This window comes from Centropristis striata, chromosome 2 (genome assembly GCF_030273125.1).
Source record: "Centropristis striata isolate RG_2023a ecotype Rhode Island chromosome 2, C.striata_1.0, whole genome shotgun sequence".
In the NCBI taxonomy this organism is placed as follows: domain Eukaryota; kingdom Metazoa; phylum Chordata; class Actinopteri; order Perciformes; family Serranidae; genus Centropristis; species Centropristis striata.
Window position 1 is genome coordinate 3,422,246 of NC_081518.1, and position 23,269 is coordinate 3,445,514.

The window sequence follows — 23,269 nt, forward strand, 5'->3', positions numbered from 1 at the left end:
AAGCAAAAATCTGACTTTTAAAACTACTTGAGGTGATGCAGAATCTCACAGCCAGACTTTACTTCATAAATTCTGACACAAATCATTAAGAAAACAGGTTGAAAACGACCTGAATCGTTGCCTGGTGGTGAGATGAAGGTGATGAAGACGTACAGTAAACTCTTTGACACGTTTGTCCTAATTTAACCTCATTTTCACTTCAGACACTGTCAGATACTTTTTGTTTTTCTCTCCAGATCCCAGTCTTTTTGTTTTCCTGGAAGCGTTCATCCTCACCACAAATCAATTTGCATTCCAGCTTTAGTAGATTTTGGTATTTTCACCTTCCTCTTATTTATAGATTCCCCATCAAAGAACAGACTGTTTAAATACACACACACACACACACACACACACACACACACACACACACACACAGTGACAGACATACACACACACACATACACTGACACACACACAAACAGTGAAACACACACACACGCACACACACAGACACACAGACACACAGACACACACACACACACACACACAAACAGTGACACACACACACACACACACACACACACACACACACAGACACACACACACAGACACGCACACAGAGCCACACACACACACACACACACACACACAAACAGTGACACACACACACACACACACACACACAGCCACACACACACACGCACACACACAGACACACACACACAGGCACACACACGCAGGCACATACACACACACACAAACACACACACACAGACACACACAGGCACACACAGGCACATACACACACAGACACATACACACACAGACACAGACACACAAAAACACACAAAAACACACACACACACACACACACACACACACACACACAGAAACACACAGACACACACACAGAAACACACACACACAGACACACACAGGCACATACACACACAGACACATACACACACAGACACAGACACACAAAAACACACAAAAACACACACACACACACACACACACACACACACACAGAAACACACAGACACACACACACAAACACACACACACACACACACACACACACACACACACACAGACACAGACACACACACACACACACACACACACACACACACACACACACACACACAGCATTTGAGACTGCTTTTCTAAATTATTTACATTCAGTCTCCGATGGATCTTTTTTCATTGCACAACTTGACTGTGTCTTCTTTTAAACAGCAACATAAAACCTAAAAAAACAAGTTTTATCTCTTTGTTATGTTACAGTAAAGTGGATTTAATATCTCGTATTAATGTTTTATTAGTGTAAAGTAGATAAAAAGGGAATGTGAAGTAGTTTTAAAAGCCTTAATGGAGGCAGAAGACCAGAACCAGCGCAGATACTGCAGCACTGACACACATTTAAAAGCCCACATTAGCTAAAATTAGACGACATTAGCTAATTATAATCTGTTAGTCTGCCAACACGCTGAACTAAGATGGTAATTATTGCACTGTAAACATCATGCCTGCCTAATATACTGACATTAGCGTTTGGCTCAAAGCTCCAGCATTGACTAAAGCTGCGTTTACACCAAATCCTGCTTTTCCATTTTCATCTAAACATGTGCAAAGATTAGGCCAAATTAGTCGGCTGGCATTTAAAAAAGCAGTCGAGACGAGGGCTGCACTGTAAAAATAATTGTTTCATTTACAGTAAAATACCAGCAGCTTTGGTTGCCAGAACTTCCCTGTAAAAATGCAGTAAGTGGGTTTTCTACTGTTAATTTTAAATGTAAATATCAGCAACAACTGTAATTTAGACTGAATATTCCCTTTATTTTTAGGGTAACTATGTCATTGTGACATCATGGTATTTCTCCATTAACTTTACATTCATATTTTGTACAGCAAAACTGTGTTTCTTACAGTTTATGACAAAAGTTAAAGTTTTGTGCTGACACATAAATAGAGACAAAACAATCATGCTCTCATTCACTCCTACGGGCAATTTAGAGCCACCATGTTACATGCTCTCACCGATGATATTTACTGATGCATGTGGGATGTAATGAGTAAAATGCAGAGGAGGAAAATTAAACTAAGAGTGTCTGTCTCCACAGTAAATCATCTGAATGAAAGTAATGATTAAATTCTCTTATTTACTGGCTTATCACTCAAAGTGAAATCAAAACTTACGTCTTACATCAAAAGCTAAAATATTTCATTATTTTATGAATGAAGTGGTGCATGAGCTGCAGCAGCCGTGCTGTGTGTGTGTGTGTGTGTGTGTGTGTGTGTGTGTGTGTGTTCCACCAATCCCCCCCAAAACCTTTTTGGCCTTTTTGGGGGGTAAAATGTCGCTGGACCTTAATTTAGACTCTGTTCTCTGTGGTTCTGAGTCCCTTTGGGAAAGTTCCTCCAGTCGAAAAATGGTTTAAATAAAACCTCAGAGAACTGCTAGCATGGCTTTGTTTATACATTCGTGGAAAAAAACATGGTTTTCTTAATAATAACCAAAATTGTTATCATGAAAACCATGGAAAATGTCTAGATATCAGCTCTTAAATTAAACTCTTATCAGCTATATTTGTTGTTATCATTATATTCGTCCAAACAAATGTACCTTTAGTTGTACCAGGCAATAAAATGAACAAGAAATTGAAGATAACAAGGGCGGTCTAATAATTTTTCCCATGACTGTCTGTGTCATACAGTATGTCTTTAGTTTTTGTTTGTCTGCAACATTTTTGCAGTCCTTTGTGAGCTGTTGTCTTGTCTGTTGTTGATACATTATCATGTGTCTTTATGTAACTGTTTCATAATCGTTCTTCTTTTAAGCTGTATCCTAAAATATCTGCTTTGATGTCATTTTTCATCTCGCTCGTCCTTCAATAATCCACATGAATATGTCCAAGGACTGCAGATGAAACCCTTTGGTTAAACCAGGGGTCGGCAACCTTTATGAGCAAAAGAACCACTGTGTTCCGAAAAAAGGGGAAAAAATGTCGGAATGGAGCCGCAAATCTTATTTTAAGCCATACAATGATGATAAAACAGCCTACTAAGTCTAAACTAACCCACCAGCTTTACTACTAGGTTATAATGAACATTTATCAATATGATTTTGTAAGAAAGCAATGAGAACCAAAGTGCAAATGAGAAGCTTGACACTTATTTCAGGAATTAGGAATCAAGAGCTAGCCTAGCGAGGGAAACTTAAAACTAGACTTGAAGTTGGAAAAAAGTTTTTAAAAAGTGTTTCATTGCCATATATAAGCTGCACATTTTTACAATTGAATACTAATTGCTTCTACACCAGGGATGGGCACTTAAATGCTGCAGGGGGCCACAATTTTTCATGTTCACCACCACAGGGCCACATATAGGAGCGTGCACTTAACCAGATATGATGAAACTGCAATTTTTAATATGTTTACAGTGCAGTAACTTAACATATTTCATGCTCAAATGCATGTATAACAGTATAAATAGGAATACAAAAGGTTTGAAGCAAATTAAAATAACCACTTACTGTGATTTCTTTTGTTTTCAGTGCAAGAACAGCAGACCAACATTAATTGCAAGAAGTCATTTTGTGCATTTTTACACTGCACTTTTAAGATTTCATGCTCGAATGCTTGTAGTTGTACTGAGGGCCACTTCAAGTGAGCGTGAGGGCTGTATGTGGCCCCCGGGCCTCCAGTTGCCCATCCCTGGTTTACACCAATGTTAAATAAAAATTTGACTATAAACAAATTACCGTTTCATTTCATATAAATGTTTTTGTCACAGCCACGGGGCATGTGGCTCTGGAGCCGCAGGTTGCCTACCATATGGGTTAAACCTATGTTTCACTGAAAAATAAATAAAAAAGTAAAGTGGAGTATTGTTGAGGCGATCTTCATCTACCTTTCCTCTGTGGGGAGAGATCCAAATATGCAGAAACCTCCCTCACATTATCAGTGACTGCATAGCATCATAAACATCTTGAAGTACGCTAAATGGCAGAGCATTCATCAACTTTTATAACAGCAATGTGCAAATGTGGTCGTGCTGCAGCTGTTAGTGCTGGGTATGTAGCCTCTTTTAGTAAACAAAGGTCACGGCAACATGGCACTGGACAATGTAAACTTTAGACAGGAGACCATAAAATAAACAAACAAGCAGACATGGAGACGGCTACTGACTCTTCATTTAAATAGCATTTCCCCCTCTGAGGCCACCCATCCCAGCATGCTCTGACTCTCCTCTACCACACAAATAAACAGTTACTCATAAGACTCGTCCTTCTGAGACATGCAGGGACTCTGTCCTAGAGAGGGAGAATTTGGAAATATGTGCCATGATCGTATTTAAACATGATTAGTAGCAGAAAGAAAGTTCTTAGAAAGTTCTAAATGTTTTTTTAACACTATTTTTATTTGGGTTTTAGCAGTTTGAAGTTTTAACACTCTTAGCCCCACTACACCAAGTTTTCTTTGAAAGCTAAAAATATGCAGTTTGTCATAGAAAGAAGGACATTACCATCAAAATCACTTTATTCTACATGTCTCGTTTGGAATAACTAGATCCTGTTAAAAACACTGTGAAGTCATGATTGATTCTGCTGAGATGAACAATCACGTGACAAATATTCACAGAAAATCAAGTGTGGTTGTAAAGGTGCAAGGTGCTCATGCAAGAAGGCGCACTGGAATTGCAAAGATCTTTGTAGTTGCTTGTAGCAATTGAATGTATGCATGTTATTCATTTTGCAGAATACATGCACTGTATATGACCTATATCAATATATGTCCGACCGCTTAGGAACCTTGAAATGACGTAAAAACATGGTGAAAATGAACATATCTATTTGATCAAATAATCATCTAGTGATATTCTCAATAGTTTTAAATGATTATTTGACCCAGAAAATGTAGATTTTGACACCAAGATTGACCTTCTAAGTGGCTTAGAAGATATATTGGTTCTCATAGACTTTATATGGGCGCAATCTCCAATCTGCAATCTTGAACCTATGGTGACAGAGAGTATGTGTGAAAAAATTTGGTGCTTTTGTCCGGCATGTCCCCTTTATTTAGCTCCACCGCTTTACTAAAAATGTAATTTATATAAGTCAGAGTAATGAGTGGTGACATGTGCTATGCTGCTGTTGATTGCTGTTTGATTTTTTTTCTCTTCTTTTTTAAGGAAGATGAAGAAAGGAGGAAGATGGAAAAGGAGAAAAGGAAGGAAGGGAAAGGAAAGGAAGAAAAAAGGGGGGGGGGGGAATCAAGCAGCTTCTCTCTTTTCTCTCTTTTGTGACTGCTTATTTCTTTTATTAATAAATAACAGATTGTACATTTTAACTTTTAAATTAACAGGGTAGGCGTGATAAGCTATGCTTCAGCCTTTTCGGTCCAAATGTCTATGATCAATTTTCTTTCTCTGTTTACTTATTGTAATAAATGTAGTTATATATAGATATATAGATCTATAGATATATTTATAGATCTATAGATATATTTACCTTGACCAAGGAGGTTAGGCAGGATTGCAGAAAAACTACTGTCCCAACTTTAATGAAACTTGGTGAAAGGGTGCAGCGTGGGCCAAAGAAGAGTCTGTTACATTCTGGAGCAACTAAAAGTCTGCACCGTGTACTTTTTATCTTAGATATCTCAGTGTCTTTATATAAACCTGCTCAAAGCACTTCAGAACAATTCAAACATTAAGTTTAATTTACGGTAAAATACCAGCAGCTGTGGTCGTCAGAAGTAAAATATACAGTGAGTTGGTTTTCTACTGTAAATTTAAATGTAAATATATATAAAAAATGTAATTTAGACTGACTAGTCCTTTTTTTAGGGTATTTGTGTCCTTGTTACATTATGGTATTTCTCCTCTAATTTTACACATAAAAAACTGCACGTTTTCTACAGTTTAAAAGTTTTGTATTAATGCTTGATTTATGGTCATTAAAATAATTTACTACCATGATATTATATATAATTTTTAATTTTTACACCCTATTTTTGATGCAATTTGACAGTGTTTTACTGCAATCTCTAGAAACATGTTTTATAGTGTAGACCAAGGAGGTTAGGCAGGATTGCATAAAAACTAGCGGCCCAACTTTAATGAAACTTGGTGAAAGGGTGCAGCGTGGGCCAAAGAAGAGTCCATTACATTCTGGAGCAACTAAAAGTCTGCACTGTGTACTTTTTATCTTAGATATCTCAGCGTCTTTATATAAACCTGCTCAAAGCACTTCAGAACAATCCAGACATTAATGTAAAGTATAAAAGTGATGTCAATTAAAAATGGGATGTAGCTAAAAATACTTAGTTTACATTAAAAAAAAAACGTCCTGACCTCCCCTCATTCTCCCCACGGCCCCCTCTGATAGATAAAACTCACTCCCTCACTCTACCAGCTGTTGTGTGCAAATGTAAATATCTGCTGGGTCTATTTTCAGACATCCTCTGGGGTTACCATTAGAGGAGGAAGTAGCTTTAATTCATCAGAGTATACCCCACAACCACAGAAACACTGTGATGCAGCCAACATACCATTCATGGGTCGCTGTGGAGCCTCGTTGACTTCTTCTTCTTCTTCTGGGATTACAGGAGCTGGAGGAGAACCGTCTCCGTCTGCAGGCTCCACATCACACTCAGCCCTAAAACCTGTGACGTCTGCTCCAGGATCAGCTGTGAGAACGGGACCTGAAGGCTGCAGAACAGTACAGACAGAGCAGAAAGTTTGATCACCGCCTTAAATAAGAGACGTTAAAAGAGAGAACTCAATGTTTTTAACTGTCAGAGAGCGACAATTTATGTTATTTTTACTGTGTTATTTATTTCCGTCCGATAACTTCCTGTCAACATGAAAACCCCCCAAAAGCTATAAACTATAAACTCTCTATTTTTGCACCCTCCCTTACTATAGTTGTCCTCAGCTCAGGGACCAGGACCCCCACCAGGGGTCACCAGTTTACCTCTGACTAATCACCAGGCCAGGAAATGAAAACATTTTGCAAAAGATAATGTTTTTATTTTTATTTTTACCTTTAGCGGTAACACTTTATATTAGGGAACACATATTCAGCATTAATTAGCTGCTTATTAGCATGCAAATAAGTAACATATTGGCTCTTAATGAGTCATTATTAAGTAGTTATTAATGCCTTATTCTGCATGGCCTTATTATACAACCAGTAAGACATTAACTAAGAGTTTTCCCTCAATAACCTCAGAATTATTGATTATTAGTAGTAAGTAAGGAAGTTGTTGTATATGAGTTATGATCTTAATATGCTTTACTTCGTATGGACTTTATAATCTCTACATAGCGGTGTATTATGTGTTAGTAGATTTTGTAATGATGTATACATATATGATATGTAGAAATGTGTGTAATGTGGATTAATATGTGAATAATTTTTGTTTTGTTTTGTTTTTTATTTTTATTATGTTTTGTGTTTTCAACTGTATATTTGATACTGTTGGACCCCAGGAAGAATAGCTGTGGCTTTGCTGCAGCTAATGGGGATCTTAATAATAAACTAAACGAAACTAAACGAAACCATGGGAACGGCAAATATCCACCTTCTCCAGACCTTTGACGTGACTGGTGGCTCCTTTTGGATGATTGGATGAGGATTGGTAGATTATTATGTCAATCATTACTCTACAAAGTGGGTCACTTTGTGCCAATGTTAAAGATTTACATTACAATCTACCAATCCTCATCCAATCATCCATTTGGTGAGTAGCTCAAAGTGGAGAATACCTCCTATCACAGATAAATAAAGTTTAACCCTACAGCTAAGATTATGTGGTTTTAAAATAGATTTGATGCAATGCATTTTTTATGTTTCAACAGAAGTCATTGCATGATGTCAAAAAGATTTGTGAGTAAAATATAAAGCAAATTGCAGCTCAGAGACCACATTCCTCTATTATTAGTACCATTAGTTCAAGTTATGTCATGATAAACCTCAACTTGAAGCCTTTAATACCAGCATGGTTTATTCTGGAAGTTTTTGGTCCCACAGGCGTGTTATGAATTATAAAAAATCATCTCTGTGGAGCAGTTTGAAATTCATTTTGGATTACATTACACATTATACAAATACTGATGGGATGATGCTAGACATCTATTTAGCATTATTTATTTGTATAATTGGCTGGTGCTTGTCTAACATTAACTTTTATGCATCATTTTATATGACATTTAGTTACCTCTATGGAGTCTTGGGCTATTTTGTTCATTTTTGAATCATTTTCATGTTTTTTTGTGTCATTTGTAAGTCATGTAAGTCATTTTGTGTCGTTCTTGGCCATTTGTGTCTTTTTTGTGTCTTTTTTGGTCATTTTGTGTCTGTTGCTGTGTCTTTTTTAGTTATTTTGTGTCTTTTTTTGGTCATTTAGTGCCTTTTTTGTCATTTTGTGTCTTCTGTGTTTTTTCTGTCTTTCTGTCTTCTCATTTTGTTTCTTTTTGTGTCTTTTTTAGTCATTTTGTTTATTTTTTTGGTCATTTTGTGTCTTTTTTTAGTCCTTTAGTTCAACATAAAATGTGATTTTGAATCTTTTTTTTACTTTCAAAACACTATCATGCTCAATAAAGAATTTGAAATGTTGCAAATGTGAACAAAGGTGTTAAATCTAACATATAAGAGGGTTCCATCCAGTTCTATCATTTGATACTAAATCTATTTGAGCTTGTCTCCAGTTTTACTTGGTATATCATCATCAAACTGAAACTGGCCTCATGGAGTTTACAGCCAGAACTTTAGAGGTAAATTTACAGTAGGGCTCCACGCTGCTTTGTTTTCTAGTCTGGATGGAGGCAACAAGTCTGGATTATTTGGAGCTTTTGGAGACTCCACAGGGTTAAATAAAGATCTAATCAAACATGTCCCAACATATTTTAGGGGATAAATGAATTTTGACCATTCGAAATCCAGATCATTACAAAAACTACAATGTGCTTTGACTGTCATTCTGTTAACCCTCTGGAGTCTCCAAAAGCGCCAAAGCATGGTTTCTTCATCACATCCAGACGTAAAAACAAAGCAGACCAAAAAAAGACACAAAATGACCAAAAAAGACTCAAAATGAGAAGACAGAATAACCAAAAAAACCCCCACAGAAGACATAAAATGACCAAAAAATGACCCCCAAAAAAGACAGAAAATAACCAAAAAAGTCACAACAACAGACACAAAATGACCAAAAAAGACAGAAAATAACTAAAGTCACAACAACAGACACAAAATGACCAAAAAAGACACAAATTACCAAAAAAGACACAAAATGACAAAAAAAGACTCAAAATAACTAGAGAACTAAAGACTAAGACTCCATAGAGTTAAAAAAAACAACACATTTTTTAACACAAACAAACCTGAGTGTGATCTTGTTCTGTGACGCTGGCCTCCAGACTGTTGAGCTGCTGGTCTGTGTCTGCTGCCCGGCCCAGAGCCTCCTCCACCCTCTGACTGATGCTCTCCATCCTCTCTCTCACCTGGCTCACCCTCTGCTCGCTCTCCCTCACCAGCTCGGCGGTCTGCAGGGCGTTGTTGACCATCGCCTCCATCCTCCGGAGGGTCTCCAGGAGCCCGTCGGCGCTCACCCGGAGCTGGCTCTGCTCCTGCTGAGAAGCTGCTCCACCTGAGATCTCTGTGGCCACGGCTGCATCCCTCACATCCTTCACATCCTTCTCCACAGCTGCTTCTTCTCTCTCGGTGTTGGTCCCCTTGTCCACCTTTAAGCTGCTGTTCTTCTGCCCGGCGACACACTCCTGTGCAGATGTGAGGGAGGCTTGCAGGAGGCGGACCTGCTCCCTCATATCAGAGATGGTCTGCTCTGCCTGCTGGAGCTTCACTTGTGTCTCAGAGAGCTCCTGGACCGAGCGGGAGTCCTTGGTCCGGGCCTTAGCCCCCTCTACGCTGCGGGCTTTCCACCAGTTCACCACAGCCACCTTCTTGGCCTCCTGGATCTGAGGGCTGCTCTGCTTCTGCTCCTTTTCCCAGCCTCTCGAACGCTCCTCCACCTTCTCCCCTTTCTCCTCCCACACGCACTTGTGCAGCTCCAGCTCCTGCAGCCTGAAACCACCACCGCAGCTTTATAAACATCGTCTTTACACACTGTTATGTCTGTAGTTACCAAGGGGCACTAAAACTGCACTTATCCCCGCAGGAGCCTAACACACAGAAGATAGGGACTGCTATGGGTTGCGTAACGGAGATGCCCATAAATACACTGTCAGAACCAGACACCCCCTTTTATTAGCCGGAGAAAGCTTCTCAGAACAGAGACTAACATCAACCAAACCCAGTCTGTTACCATAACAGGAGAAAGGGAGGTAAAAAACTCACATACACATTGACAAGCTGCTGCTTGATGCTTGCCTGTTGCTGCTGGCGCTGAGGAAAAGGCCTCTCGTGTGTTTCTGCAGGAGCAGAGTCCTAACAGAGAGATAAGACAGATTCATACACAGGTCAGAACCCACAGAACATATACATATACATGGTGGAAGTACACAAAACATTTCATTTCAACACTAGGACAACACGTCTCAGCCTGTGGTCCTCCTTAGGGTCCTCCTGAGGGCTCGTCTTCTCCTTAATGCACCTTGGGAGCAGGTGAGGTTGTGGCAGAAACCTTCCTCTGGCAAAGAGCCGATATATTTAGAAACTCAACTCAACTCAAACTTTATTTATAAAGCAAATTTCAAACAACTGGGGTTGTTTGAAATCACTGTATATTGTCCGTGTCATGTTTGTGCTGGTCTAGATGTTTTTCTGTGGTGAGAGGTTTGTCATCTGTCATGTGAGGGGTTATAATGGGTGTCATGTTTGCTGCTGTATATGTTCTTATTTGTTTCTCTGTGATATATGTGGGAAGAGGAGTTATCTGTTATATGTTGTATATGTGGGAAGAGGGGGTATTTGCTATCTATGTGCTACACAGTGTTGCCACACTGTGCTGTGCCTTTTTCTTTTAAATGTATGCTGTCCTGAGAAAAACCAATTATCCCTTTGGGGACAATAAAGAACCTAACTGACTAACTAACTAACTAACTAACTTAAATGTGCTGTACAGATATCACAGTTGCAGGAAATAAGAAAAAAAAAAAAACTAAAATACATAAACACAATGCAATACAATAGCATAAAAATTAAATAGAATATACATTTTTTTTGCCAGATGTCCACTTAAACTTGATTAAAAGCCAGAGAAAAAGTGTGTTTTTAGGAAGGATTTAAAAACCTCTAAAGATCCTGCAGACCGGATGTGCCAGGGTAGTTTATTCCAGAGCCACAAAGGCCGGTCCCCCTTGGTTTTGAGTCTAGTTTTAGGTCTCATTTAATAATAATAAATGCCAAATAGCAGAAATGTTTGTATATAATGTATGTATATGTCTTCTGTTTTATATTCTTATTCTGTCTTCTATATCTATGTGTCTGTAACTTGAGCTGCCAACTAAATCTCCCCACAGGTCGAGATTAACATGAAAAAATATGATCAATTTAAAATGATTACGCATTAAATTAAACAACATAACAGTATATAAAGTAGTTCAATTCCCTATCTTTTTAAAATGCTCCTTACATAAATGCATCAATACAAATAATATATTTCTAAATAATATATTTAGAATATATAAAACAATGTGAGTGGGTCCATTCTGCATAAGAAGTACTTTTACTTTTGATACTTTAAGTACATTTTGATGCTGATAATTTTGTACTTTTACTTCAGTAAGTTTTGAATGCAGGACTTTAACTGTAGTGGAGTCATTTCACAGTGTGGTATTAGTAAACTGTAAACAATTGTCTTGTAAATTAAGAGTAAAATAATGGCAGCAGGGTTGGCAGCATTCTATTGTTAATTTTACAGTTCCCTTACTGTTATTTACTTTACAGTATGTTACTTTGATAAACCCACTTACTGAATTACAGTACAATCCTGTATCTCCTTGATTTGACAGTAAAATACTGCAAACATCATCTAACAAATAAAACATAGTTCAACTTACGCTGTGATTTGCTCAAGATATGCAGGATTAAAATGGATGTTCCAAGAAAGGAAAGACCAGAGTTGGCTGAAAGTCTCCTCTAGAAATACAGTAGCTTTCCGTATTTTATCAGCCTCACCGCTGTTGATTCTACCATAACTCCCAGAATGCAATGCTATTTATGGTATATTACAGTATTTTATGGGAAACGGCAAACTACCTACAAATATTGCCAAGAATGCATTGTTTTCTACAGTATAATACCTTTTTAATGGAAAAAAAGTATGTTACTGTCACAATTTGGCTGTTTTCTTACAGCAATTTGTTACAGTGTACTTTTACTGCAGTAAGGGGTCTGAATACTTCTTCTTCCACCACTGAATGCATGTAACAGCTCTCGTCCTCTCTTGACCCCGTCCTCACCTTCTCAGGATACTTGTTGTGCAGGAGATGAGCGATCTCTGCAGACTTGATCCTGTGGATGATGCTCTGAATATCATCGCTGTGTGTGTGCAGCGACGGGAGGCTGATGTCGTCCTGCAGGGCTCTGTGATGCTGCTGCAGACAGGAAACAGTCAGCCTGAGACACAACAGCAGCTCCATAATGGAAAAGATCATCTGCAGGCAGCGAGCGCTTCCTACCTGCTGCATTTCTTGCATCTCGCTCTGCAGACTGCGGTGGTTTGGAGGATCTCGACTGTAGAGACTCTGAGGACTCACACAGTGTCTGTCATACCTGCCAGGAACAGAAACAGACACTTAACCCTCTGGGGTCTGAGCCTATTTTGGCCGTTTTTGAATACTTTTGACAGTTATTTTCTCACTTTAATCTACTTTATCAACATATTGAGCCCAAAAATCATGAAATCCGAGTTGAAAAATTATACTATTTACTACAATAAAAACCACAAATATGCTCAATGAACTGTTTTGGAACTTGAAAATGTAAACATAGGATACAAAAATTAACATATAAAAAGGTAAACATTTAAATATAATAAAACTATATACAAAAAAAGTCCCATAAAAACATGTATATTTACAGGCAACTCTTCAAAACAAACTGTGCAAAACTACAGAGAGCTACACCAACGCTCAAATATTTCTGTACTATCAAATTAAAACTCTCATATCTTTGGTTTTACATGAGCTAGGAATGTCAAACAAAAACTGGGAGAAAGTTTCAAGTCTGGACTTTGGAGTGAAGTTGATAGCAGCGCTCCATGTGACCTCGTTTTTTTGTTAAACGTCACATGATCTGATCAGGACGCCACCATCAGAGACCCCAGAGGGTTAACTTACATTTAACTTATATTTATAGACCTATTTCAGAGAGGACATTTTGAGAGGGGTGTGTATATTTATCAAGTTAAAAACCACAACCAACACCAAATTATGATGCACCACAATAACAGCTGTTAATTTATGGAACAAATTGGAGAATGACTTAAAAACATGCAATACCATTAACTTATTTTTTAAAAATACTTAAAAACAGGATGATTCATTTATATAAGTTAAAGTAATGAGTGGTGACACGTGTTATGCTGCTGCTATTTTTTTTTGTTTTGTTCTGTATGTTTGATTGATTGTCTTTTTTTTCTCTTCTTCATGTCTGCTGTGGAAAAGGCCTATGGCGTAGGCATATTCTCTAAATAAAAATGTTGTTTTTTTTCTTTGAACTAGCACAATATTTGACTTTTCTACAAAGCTGACACCTCCCCTGAGTTAACACATAATTCTTGTCACTATTGCTCAACTTTTCGCCTCTTAGTTGAACAAGGAAATGGGTGTGAGTAGGTGATTTTAGAGTTGTTACATAGAAGAAATGTAGACATAGTTACAAGTACCTCAAAAGAGCTTGGTGTGAATGTTCCTGTAGCCTCAACAGCTCTGACTGGAGACCCTGCAACACCACAACACAATTAATGTGGTAAATAACAACCAGAATGTACATAAAATAATAAACGCTTGTGCCCTCCTCTGGAAGTTTTGTACATTTTTATCTTTCTTTTTTTTTTTTTAAATGTGTTGATCATTTTGGCTGTGTTACAGCTTGAAGCATGAATTTTTGCAGGAACTTTTCTTTTTAGTAATCTTTTTGAAATCCATTGTCATTAACCCTTACATGTCTTTTATACTCCATTGGTGCATTTACTACCTTCTCGTGGCCAAAAAAAGCCACACACACTAAAACTGCAAGAAAATCACCGTACATCAATATTTTTTCAGATTTTTTTTCCATAAATCTCTTAAACAACTTCAAACTTGTTCAAAACTACCAAACATTAAATCATTTTCAGAATTTTAACCCTTTATATGCCAGTTTGTATATTTTAATTTTTCCAAAATTTCTTCCAAAAAAACACAAAATATGTTTTTTTCCCCATATAATAAATAGTAGGGAGCTGGGGTTTTGGTGGTGAAAGAGTCTTGGATATGTCAAAGATTAGCAACAAAATAGATTTTATTGCATTATTATTTTTTATGTAGTGTAATATGACAAAAATATTGAATATATGGTGATTTAATAGCAGTTTTAGTGTGCGTGGCCTTTAAAAAAAATTTAAAACAGTTTTTTCTCACATATTCTGACAATATGAGGCTGATAAAGTTCACTCATTGTTGATATTAGTGTTTGCACATCACATTAAACATGACATTTATGATTTAACATGATGAAAAGTATCTGTTCTACTCTATATTATATATATAAGTGTTTGCTTTGTACCTCGATCATGTTGTGATTCTCCACATGAGAGTTCTTCATCTTATCCATGAGGATGTTTTTCTACACAGGAACATTTAAAAGTAAAGTTAGAGACAAAATGTGAACTGACTTTTAAAAAAGATAAAAACCAACCAACCTTTGTGATTTCTCCGTCTCTCAGCGTCAGCAGAACCAGGGTTTCCTCCAGTTCGGCCTGTGAACGTTTAAATGTTTAATTCTCTGTCATAATGTAAAGATAAAGACCAGAGTGTGAGTGATGGGCTCCTACCCTCAGCTCAGCGTTGACCTTCCTCAGTTTGTTGATGCTATCTTCAGAACACGTCCTCTCAAAGGTGAGTTTTTCATTCTGTGTGGACACAAAAAGAGCAGAACGACAACTTTAGTTTTCTAATTCTATCATCAATTACAAACAAGAAACAAGAATTAAATCTAGAAAAAAGCATGTTGTACGCTTAAAATAAGTTTTAGTCTTAAAACAAGATAAATTATCTAACAGTTCTTTTTTTTTATCTTGGTAAGAAACAAATAATTGTCAGGTCACTCTGCTTGGGCCAGTTTGTTGCTGTTTGCAGCTTTAATTTATCTTATTTTAAGAGATAATTTCTTATTTTAAGCGTTCAACATGCTTATTTCTAGATTTAATAATCTTAATTTAAGAAATCTTGTCAAGTGAAATTATCTGTCCATGCAGCAAGATCATTTCCCTCAGATTTAGTGTTTTTATCTTGTTTTTAGACACACCTTTTTTGCAGTGCAAAATTATTCTACGAAGTTCTTCTAAACTTTGATAACAGGAGCAATAAGCAAAAGCAACCTGACTTTTTCGTTGTGCTGTAGAATAACATTGAAAGTGCTCACATTTGGACTTTAATCTAACATTACCTTGTCTTCAAGCCTCCTGATATGAACCTTCAGACATTCGACCTCATTGCTCTGATGACAGTAAAAGATGCACATGTTAATAGTTGCCATGAAAACTTAATCCAACATAGCAGGAATCTTCACTGGGAGACCGTAAAGTGTTTGATGTACCAGTTTGGTGCAGCTGGTCTGGGTGCGGTTGGCTCTCTCCTGGGCCTCTTTAAACGACCGGCGGGTCTCTTCCAGTTCTTCTGTCAGAGATCTGATTCTCACTGCTGACCGCTGAGCACTGAGCACACCAAATACATACATAGTGAATTGTTGAATTTGACCCAAACAACCCCAAAATCAGTAAGAACAGAAATTTTCAGACCAAATTTCTACAATAAACTGTGTGTATTTAGTGTATCATGGCATGGGCAGTTGTCTACTTTGCATTGCTTCTCCACAGGGGTTCCCCAGGGCTCAGTGCTGGGACCCCTGCTATTCATCATAGGAGCTTTCACAGTGTGCCATTTATGTTTCTAGACCATTTTTTCTACAATGAAAACTATTACTATTTTTACTTTACATGCAAATAGACTGTTTTCTAGTTTTATTATTTATTATTTTTTCTGCTGTTTTTGTGTGTATAAATGGTTAAAAAATGGTACATTTCCATAGACACCTATGTCTTTTGTTTGTATTTTGGGTTCCTGGCAGCTTTATACTTTGTTAATTAAAATAAAATGAAAAATCTGACTGATAGCCAAGTTTGTGTGGACAAAAAGGAGCCATGCATGTGATGTAAGGACAGACTGAAAGATGCTGAACAGAGACAGAAATTAATGCAGAGGAAGTTTACAAATTTGAACCAAAATCTCCTGGACTTGAGAGGTTTAAAGAATCCTCACTAGACCTTATTGCTGCACTAATGCCTCTTGTTGCACTATAGCTTGATTGTTCCCCTTTTTTTCCTGTAAGTCGCTTTGGATAGAAGCGTCTGCTAAATGACTAAATGTAAATGTAAGAAGAAAGTAGATATTCCTTCACCTGGCCAGCTTCGCTCGCACCTCCGTCACCTCCAAAGTGAGCTGCAGGTTCACGTCTTCACACTGAGCTGCCGTCCTCAGCAGGCTGCTGTTCTGCTCGCTCAGCTTGCGGTGAGCGTGCTTCAGTTCGGCCACGGTGCCTAACAGGTCTTTTCCATCACTGAAGCCAAGAGGAAGAGTTTGTGGTGAAGTAACAACACATTGATTATAAGAGGTAAACACATGCTGTGATTAAAGGAGGGAAGTTACACACCAAGAACACTGGTGGCTTTCTGAGGAGGCAGCTTTGCTTTGAGGAGCTGAGAAATCCAGTCCTGAAAGGGAAATCAAGTTTAATCCTTAGAAGTCTAAGCATTCACATCACTTAACCCTTTGGAGTTTGGGGCTATTTTGTCGGTTTTGCACTCCTTTTCATTCTGCCTGTATAAACCACTTAAAAGATTACAAAAAACACACATAAAACACATAAAACATGAAAAACAAACCAAAAACACACACAAAAACACACACAAAATTACAAAAAACACATACAAACACACTCAATACACACCAAAAACATAATAAAAATACAAAAAACACACATAAAAACCACAAAAAAACACAAAGAAATTACAAAAAACACAAAGAAATTACAAAAAACACAGATAAAAACAAAGAAATTACAAAAAACACAAAGACATATTTAAAAAAACAGTAAACACAAAAGATTGCATTACAAATGCTAAATGCACAAAGTTAAATTAGAAGAATCATTCTTTTTTAACCTTTGCTAAAAAAAAGGGTTGATGCATTAAATTGGACATGGAAACTTCTGGAAAAGCCAAAACTTTAGAGAGAAGCTGACTGCAGGGCTTAATGATGTGATTTAGACGTTTTTCTCAGAAGTCTGAACAAAAACAGTGACAGCTTACCGTTCACAGGCACTTTAGAAGAGTCAGGCCAAGAAACATGACTGCTGTCCACATCAGAGCTGAGACACAGGAAGTCATTGTTTAGCTCACACAGATAAAAGAAAATGCTCATAAATAAAATATCACATCAACAACACACAGCAACTGACTGAAGTAAAAGTAGCAATAACCCAGTATGAAAACACCAAAAGTCCACCATTAAAGAAAAATGATCAAAAGTGACTGATCATTCAAAATGGCCTTATTCTATTAAATGTATCATATATATCGTGTTTTTGACTATTTTCAGTGATGCATTTATATGTAAGCAACATTTAATGCTGTCAAGGTGGAGCTAACAATTTAATATGTTGAGTAGTTTCATCAATACCAATCCATCATTTTTTTAAAGATAATATGTTTTACATTGTAAATTGTAATTTAAGTAAATTATATTTCCTTTTGAAATGTAGAGTAGAAGTGTAAATTAGCATTTTAAAAAAAGCCTTAAAAAAACAAACAAAATATTTTTGTGGGCACTTGGAAAAGTATTGTAGTTCATTTTATTCCATTAACAACAACAAAAATTATCAGAGATATTTATAACTGTTGTTCTGCAAAAAAATAAATTTTGAGTTGTTCACACTGATGATTGTGCTGATTCCATATAGGTGCAGGACTTAAATATTACAGTAACATACAAGACACACAGTGAGTAAAGTGTAAAAGAGAGAGCAAAAAACACCCTAAATGGCTTGGGGTATGAGTGATTTAATGTCTTTTCTGTCTTTGGAAAAAGTAAAATATTGCTTGAGAGGCTCAGAAGCCAATTTTTATAAAAGATGACAACCTCTCACCTCTCTGGACCCCAACTGAGTCGATCTGATGCATCCTATTTTCATTTATTTTATCAAGGTTTTTTTAATGAGCACACTCGCCATCCTGTGTTTATTTATGTATTGCTATTGTTAGTATAATTGTTAGTTTCAGTTCCTCTGCTCTCCTGCCTCCCTTTATATTATTATAATACTATGTATTTTATTGTATTGTATTTATTTCTCTTTTTTTTGTGGGTTGTCTTTTTTGTGGTTCTTCGTTCTAATGTACACTCTTAGAAATGAAATGTTGATTTTACTTAACTAAGTTATGTCAAACGGTCCCACAAAACTGTGTTGTTTAAACTGGAAAAGCAAATCACTATTAATGTGAAGAAAACATATTAAGTAAAACTAACTTAATATTGTTACTTTCAAGCTACATGACGTTATTATATTGCATAAACACAACAATATTATGTTGGATTTACTGACACCACATTAAGTTAACTTAATATCATTGAGTTCAATTAACTTAATACAAATAAACACTATTAATGTGGTAGGTTTGTATTAATGCAACACCCTAGTTGTACTGGCTAAATCAAAAAGTTAAATAAATTCAATTCAAGTTGCTTAATTTCACTTGAGCCTTTATAATACAAAAATGTGGAAAACGGCTGTGGAATAACTTATGTCTTGTACTGATGCTTATGAATGCTGATTTGTAATAAAAAACAGCTTGTTGGGGTTCAGAGGCTTGATGTGTGTCCCTCCTGTGCAGCTTCGTCTCACCTGTCCTGGCTGCACTGTGCGATCCACTCCCTCATGGTGGAGTGGAAGATCTCTCTGCTGACTGGAGGGTCCTGACAGTCCGGGTCCAGCAGCCGTCTCAGAGATGCCAGTCTGTCCTGCTCCGGACTCTGAGCCGTCATGGTCTGCAGGTACTGAACGATGGTGGAGGCCGACACGTCTCCTGAAGACCACACAGCAGTCACTCACAATTTAAAACAATATTTCAATCTGTTTTGGTCCAACCATCATAAGCCTGTGTACCTGTGTTGGAGGTGTTACATGCATTATACATGATGTCGAGGAGTTCATGTTCAGAAAATCCACTTGTGTCTTTATTGTCCTCTAGTAAATCCCTTGCCCCACTGCCAGCTGACTCCCACACTAAACATGGAGAGATTAGCAAATGTTAGTGTCATGCACAGGAAGTAAACATAAATTACACATAAACATTAATAACATAAAAGAAGCCACCATCTCCAGACCTTTGACGTGACTGGTGGCTCCTTTTGAATGAGGATTGTAGCTATGTAGAGACTTATAAAGTCCATACAAAATAAAGAATATTAAGATCATAACTCATATACAACATCTCCCTTACTTACTACTAATAAGCAATAATTCTGAGGTTATTGAGGGAAAACTCTTAGTTAATGTCTTACTGGTTGTATAATAAGGCCATGCAGAATAAGGCATTAATAACTACTTAATAATAACTAATTAAGAGCCACTATGTTACTTATTTGCATGCTAATGACCAACTAATTAATGCTGAATATGTGTTCCCTAATCTAAAGTGTTACCGAATATACTGTAAATATTTGTTTTATACTTTGCAAAGCTTACCGTCACTGCCGTCAGACATTGTGCTCGTTTCTCCTGAATCCCTGCAGAGCAAATGTGCTGATGGACTGTCACGTTCCTACATGACCTGTTTTTTAAAAGAAAGAAATCGAGTAGTTTGGAGATCTTTACCTCCATTTATTATGTTTAGAGGAGAAAGCCCAGTAGTCAGGTGGCTTAAAACCAGATTTACTAAGAATGTGGACACACCGGACAAAAGCCAAGCCACTTAGAAGGTCAATCTTGGTGTCAAAATAAACATTTTCTGGGTCAAAGAATCATTTAAAGCTATTGAGAATATCACTACATGATAATTTGATCAAATAGAAATGTTCACTTTCACCCAGACTGGTCGGCAACTCACTTCAAGTGCTGCAGCAGGGAATCCTGAGTTGAAAATGTTTGGAAGCTATGTTCACGGGAGAGTGCGGATTAGCTGCCATGTAAAAAAATCAAGGGAAAGCTTTCATCTCATGTCACATTTTGTATATACATTTTTCCCCAACAGAAAATGTATATTTTGACACCAAGATTGACCTTCTAAGTGGCTTGGTTCTCATAGACTTTATATGGCTGCCATCTCCGATCCGCAATCTTGATGAAGAGGCTCCTACCAAAAATTGAAACCTATGGTGATGGAGAGCATGTGGAAAAAATTGGTGCTTTTGTCCGGCGTTTCCCTATTATTTAGCTAAGCCGTCTGACTACAGAGTAGAAACACAGATCAAAATTAAAAGACATTCAAATAATTCCATGTTTAAAATGTAAAGTGTGCAGTTATGGTAATAACTCCTCTACAGAATTGACTCATGCTTACATGTAGCCAGTGGGATTTAAACAGTGGGCTACATATTGTATCTTTTCTTGTTGTTATCCTACAATGACATAGAAAATATGACCCTAATTAGCTCTGAAGGGGAACAATGATGGCATGTTAAAATAATAACATGTTTTCAAGAAAGGGTACAAAAATAGCTAAATTAAATCTGCACGACTAAAAATGAATTATGTCTGTGCTAAATACACATTAAATACTATGTACAATGAGATTAGGGCTGGGCGATATGGACCAAAAAGTCATATCCCGATATTTAGGCTGAATATCGATATACGATATATATCCTGATATTTTTATCGCAAAGTGAGAGCAAATGTTCAGTCAAAGTCAAAGAAAAATGTAGTTTTATTGAAACCATTTATTTAAGTGAACATAAATACTGTATAACAGGAGTACCTTTTTTTAAAATCAAAGCTCCATAAAGTGCACATTTAAATAAAAAAATATCTTAAATACAAATAGCCTATTAAATAAAATAGGCCAATCTCTTTGCAAAATAAATATATATTTATATGAGAAAAGAATAGCGAACATTACAAGATAACTAAATATGAGAAACCCTAGTAAGGGCAGTATTTATATATAAAGAAATAAAGACATTTTGAACTATATCGATATATGCAATATGGTCTAATTCCATATCACATTTAAACATATATCGTGTATCTTTTATTTCGATATATCGCCCAGCCCTACAATGAGGTAGAAAAATATGACCCTAATTAGCTCTGAAAGGCAACAATGATGGCATGACTGTTAAAATAACAACATGTTTTCAAGAAAGGGTACAAAAATAGCAAAATTAAATCTTCACAACTAAAAAATAACTCTGTCTGTGCTAAATATACATTAAATACAGTGTACAATGAGATTATATGATGCTTATAATGTCTGTTTAGTAGCTAGCCATCAAAATAGTATTTTAAAAGAACAGAAGAAAATAAATTCTTACTTCTCAGTTGGAGGCAGTTCATCTGACAAGAAAAAAAGAAAAGAAAACGTTAAAACAGCAGCTTCGTTTTCATTATTATTATTTTCTTAGTGTTCCTCTGACTCACTGTGATGGTTGCACAAGAAGTCTTCAAGATGCCCATATGCTTGTTTTTTTCCTGCTTCACATCAAAACCAGCTGACACCCTCCTCTGCTCCCCCACCTCTCCTCACCCACTGTCACAATGATGCAGCTCATGGCTTTCCATTTAAATTCACTGGTTTAACATATGAAATGCAGTCTGACAAGTATTTCTGCCACATTTTGAACACGCAGGGAGTTAATTCCCAATTAGACATCAGTTTAAAAAATGTTAATGCTTGTTTAACCCTTTGATGCACAACATATTGACCCCCTTTCTAATGCACAACATGGGTCAAAAATGACCCACATTCATTCCCCATGTTATTTAATGCTGCTGTGTGTTTCTGTGCTCTATCTTTTTAAATCAATTTATTTTATGATTGAATATTCCAAGTATTCTTTAAATATCTTGTTTTTGATAACAACAGATCATTATTTCCATTTTGCCTCTCATACTTTATGAAGAAAAAAAGGTTTTGTATTATTACATATCGAACTACTAGGCTAAGTAGCTTGCTACGCTAACTACTTAGCTAATTACTTGGCTAAGTAGCTTGCTAAGGTAACTACTTAGCCAAGAAGTTAGCTTAGTAGCTAGCTTAGCAAGCTAATTAGCCAAAAAGTTAGCTAAATAGTTAGTTATTTAGGTATAGTTAGGTAGGTATAGTTATTCCCATGCCAACACTGTTGCAGACAGACAAGAGACCATCACAAATAGTTGAAATGACAATAAAGGTTTTGACCAGCAGGAGGGTTTGTGAGCACATGAAGCCTCAAGAAATTAACCTTTTTTTGAACCACTTGGATGAAAAGCTTCAAGGGTTCATGGGGCTTCATCTGGCCATCACTAGTGATACCAAATATTGTCAAGCGTATGTAAAACGAACAAAAATTGTTTCAGGAGATACGAAATATATATTTCCATGTTAATATTTTCTTCACAAGTACTATTAGTACTGTTTTAACCGTGTTTTCATCAAAGAGCATCGTCTTGTTGGTTGGTGATCACCATATATATATATATATATATATATATATATATATATATATATATATATATATCGTCACACTGTTAAAATAATCGTCTAAGTCATTTTTTGTCAAAATTGTTTTTTTTTTGCCTAAATCATCTCCTCATGATGCAGGCCACCTATGGTAAAATCTCCTACATCCTCAGTTCAGTTCATCAGATCATTTTATTTTACCCCTTTAAGATAATGGCCTATGTCAAGTGTGTGACGTAAGCAGATTTATTATGCCTAAGTCAAAATAAAGTGTGACTTAGGCAATGTTTTGATCATGCCTTTGTGACTTAAGCAAGACATGGTAACACTTTATTTTGAAGGTGTCTACATAAGAGTGAGATGAGTGTGTCATAAACATGACATGGGATGTGTCATGA

The 23,269-nt window shown here is 36.7% G+C and overlaps 1 protein-coding gene across 1 annotated transcript; it reads right to left on the bottom strand.

The window, feature by feature from the left end:
• Positions 1 to 15,700: 15,700 nt before the first annotated feature.
• LOC131988139 (inositol 1,4,5-triphosphate receptor associated 2-like) lies at positions 15,701 to 19,976 on the bottom strand. The gene is made up of 7 exons (XM_059353187.1): positions 19,958 to 19,976; positions 19,376 to 19,495; positions 19,115 to 19,295; positions 17,526 to 17,584; positions 16,868 to 16,928; positions 16,616 to 16,774; positions 15,701 to 15,872 (listed from the first exon to the last, which is right to left on the bottom strand). The coding sequence occupies exons 1-7, from the start codon at positions 19,974 to 19,976 to the stop codon at positions 15,701 to 15,703; spliced, it is 771 nt and encodes a 256-aa protein (XP_059209170.1).
• Between the last annotated feature and the right edge of the window lie 3,293 nt (positions 19,977 to 23,269).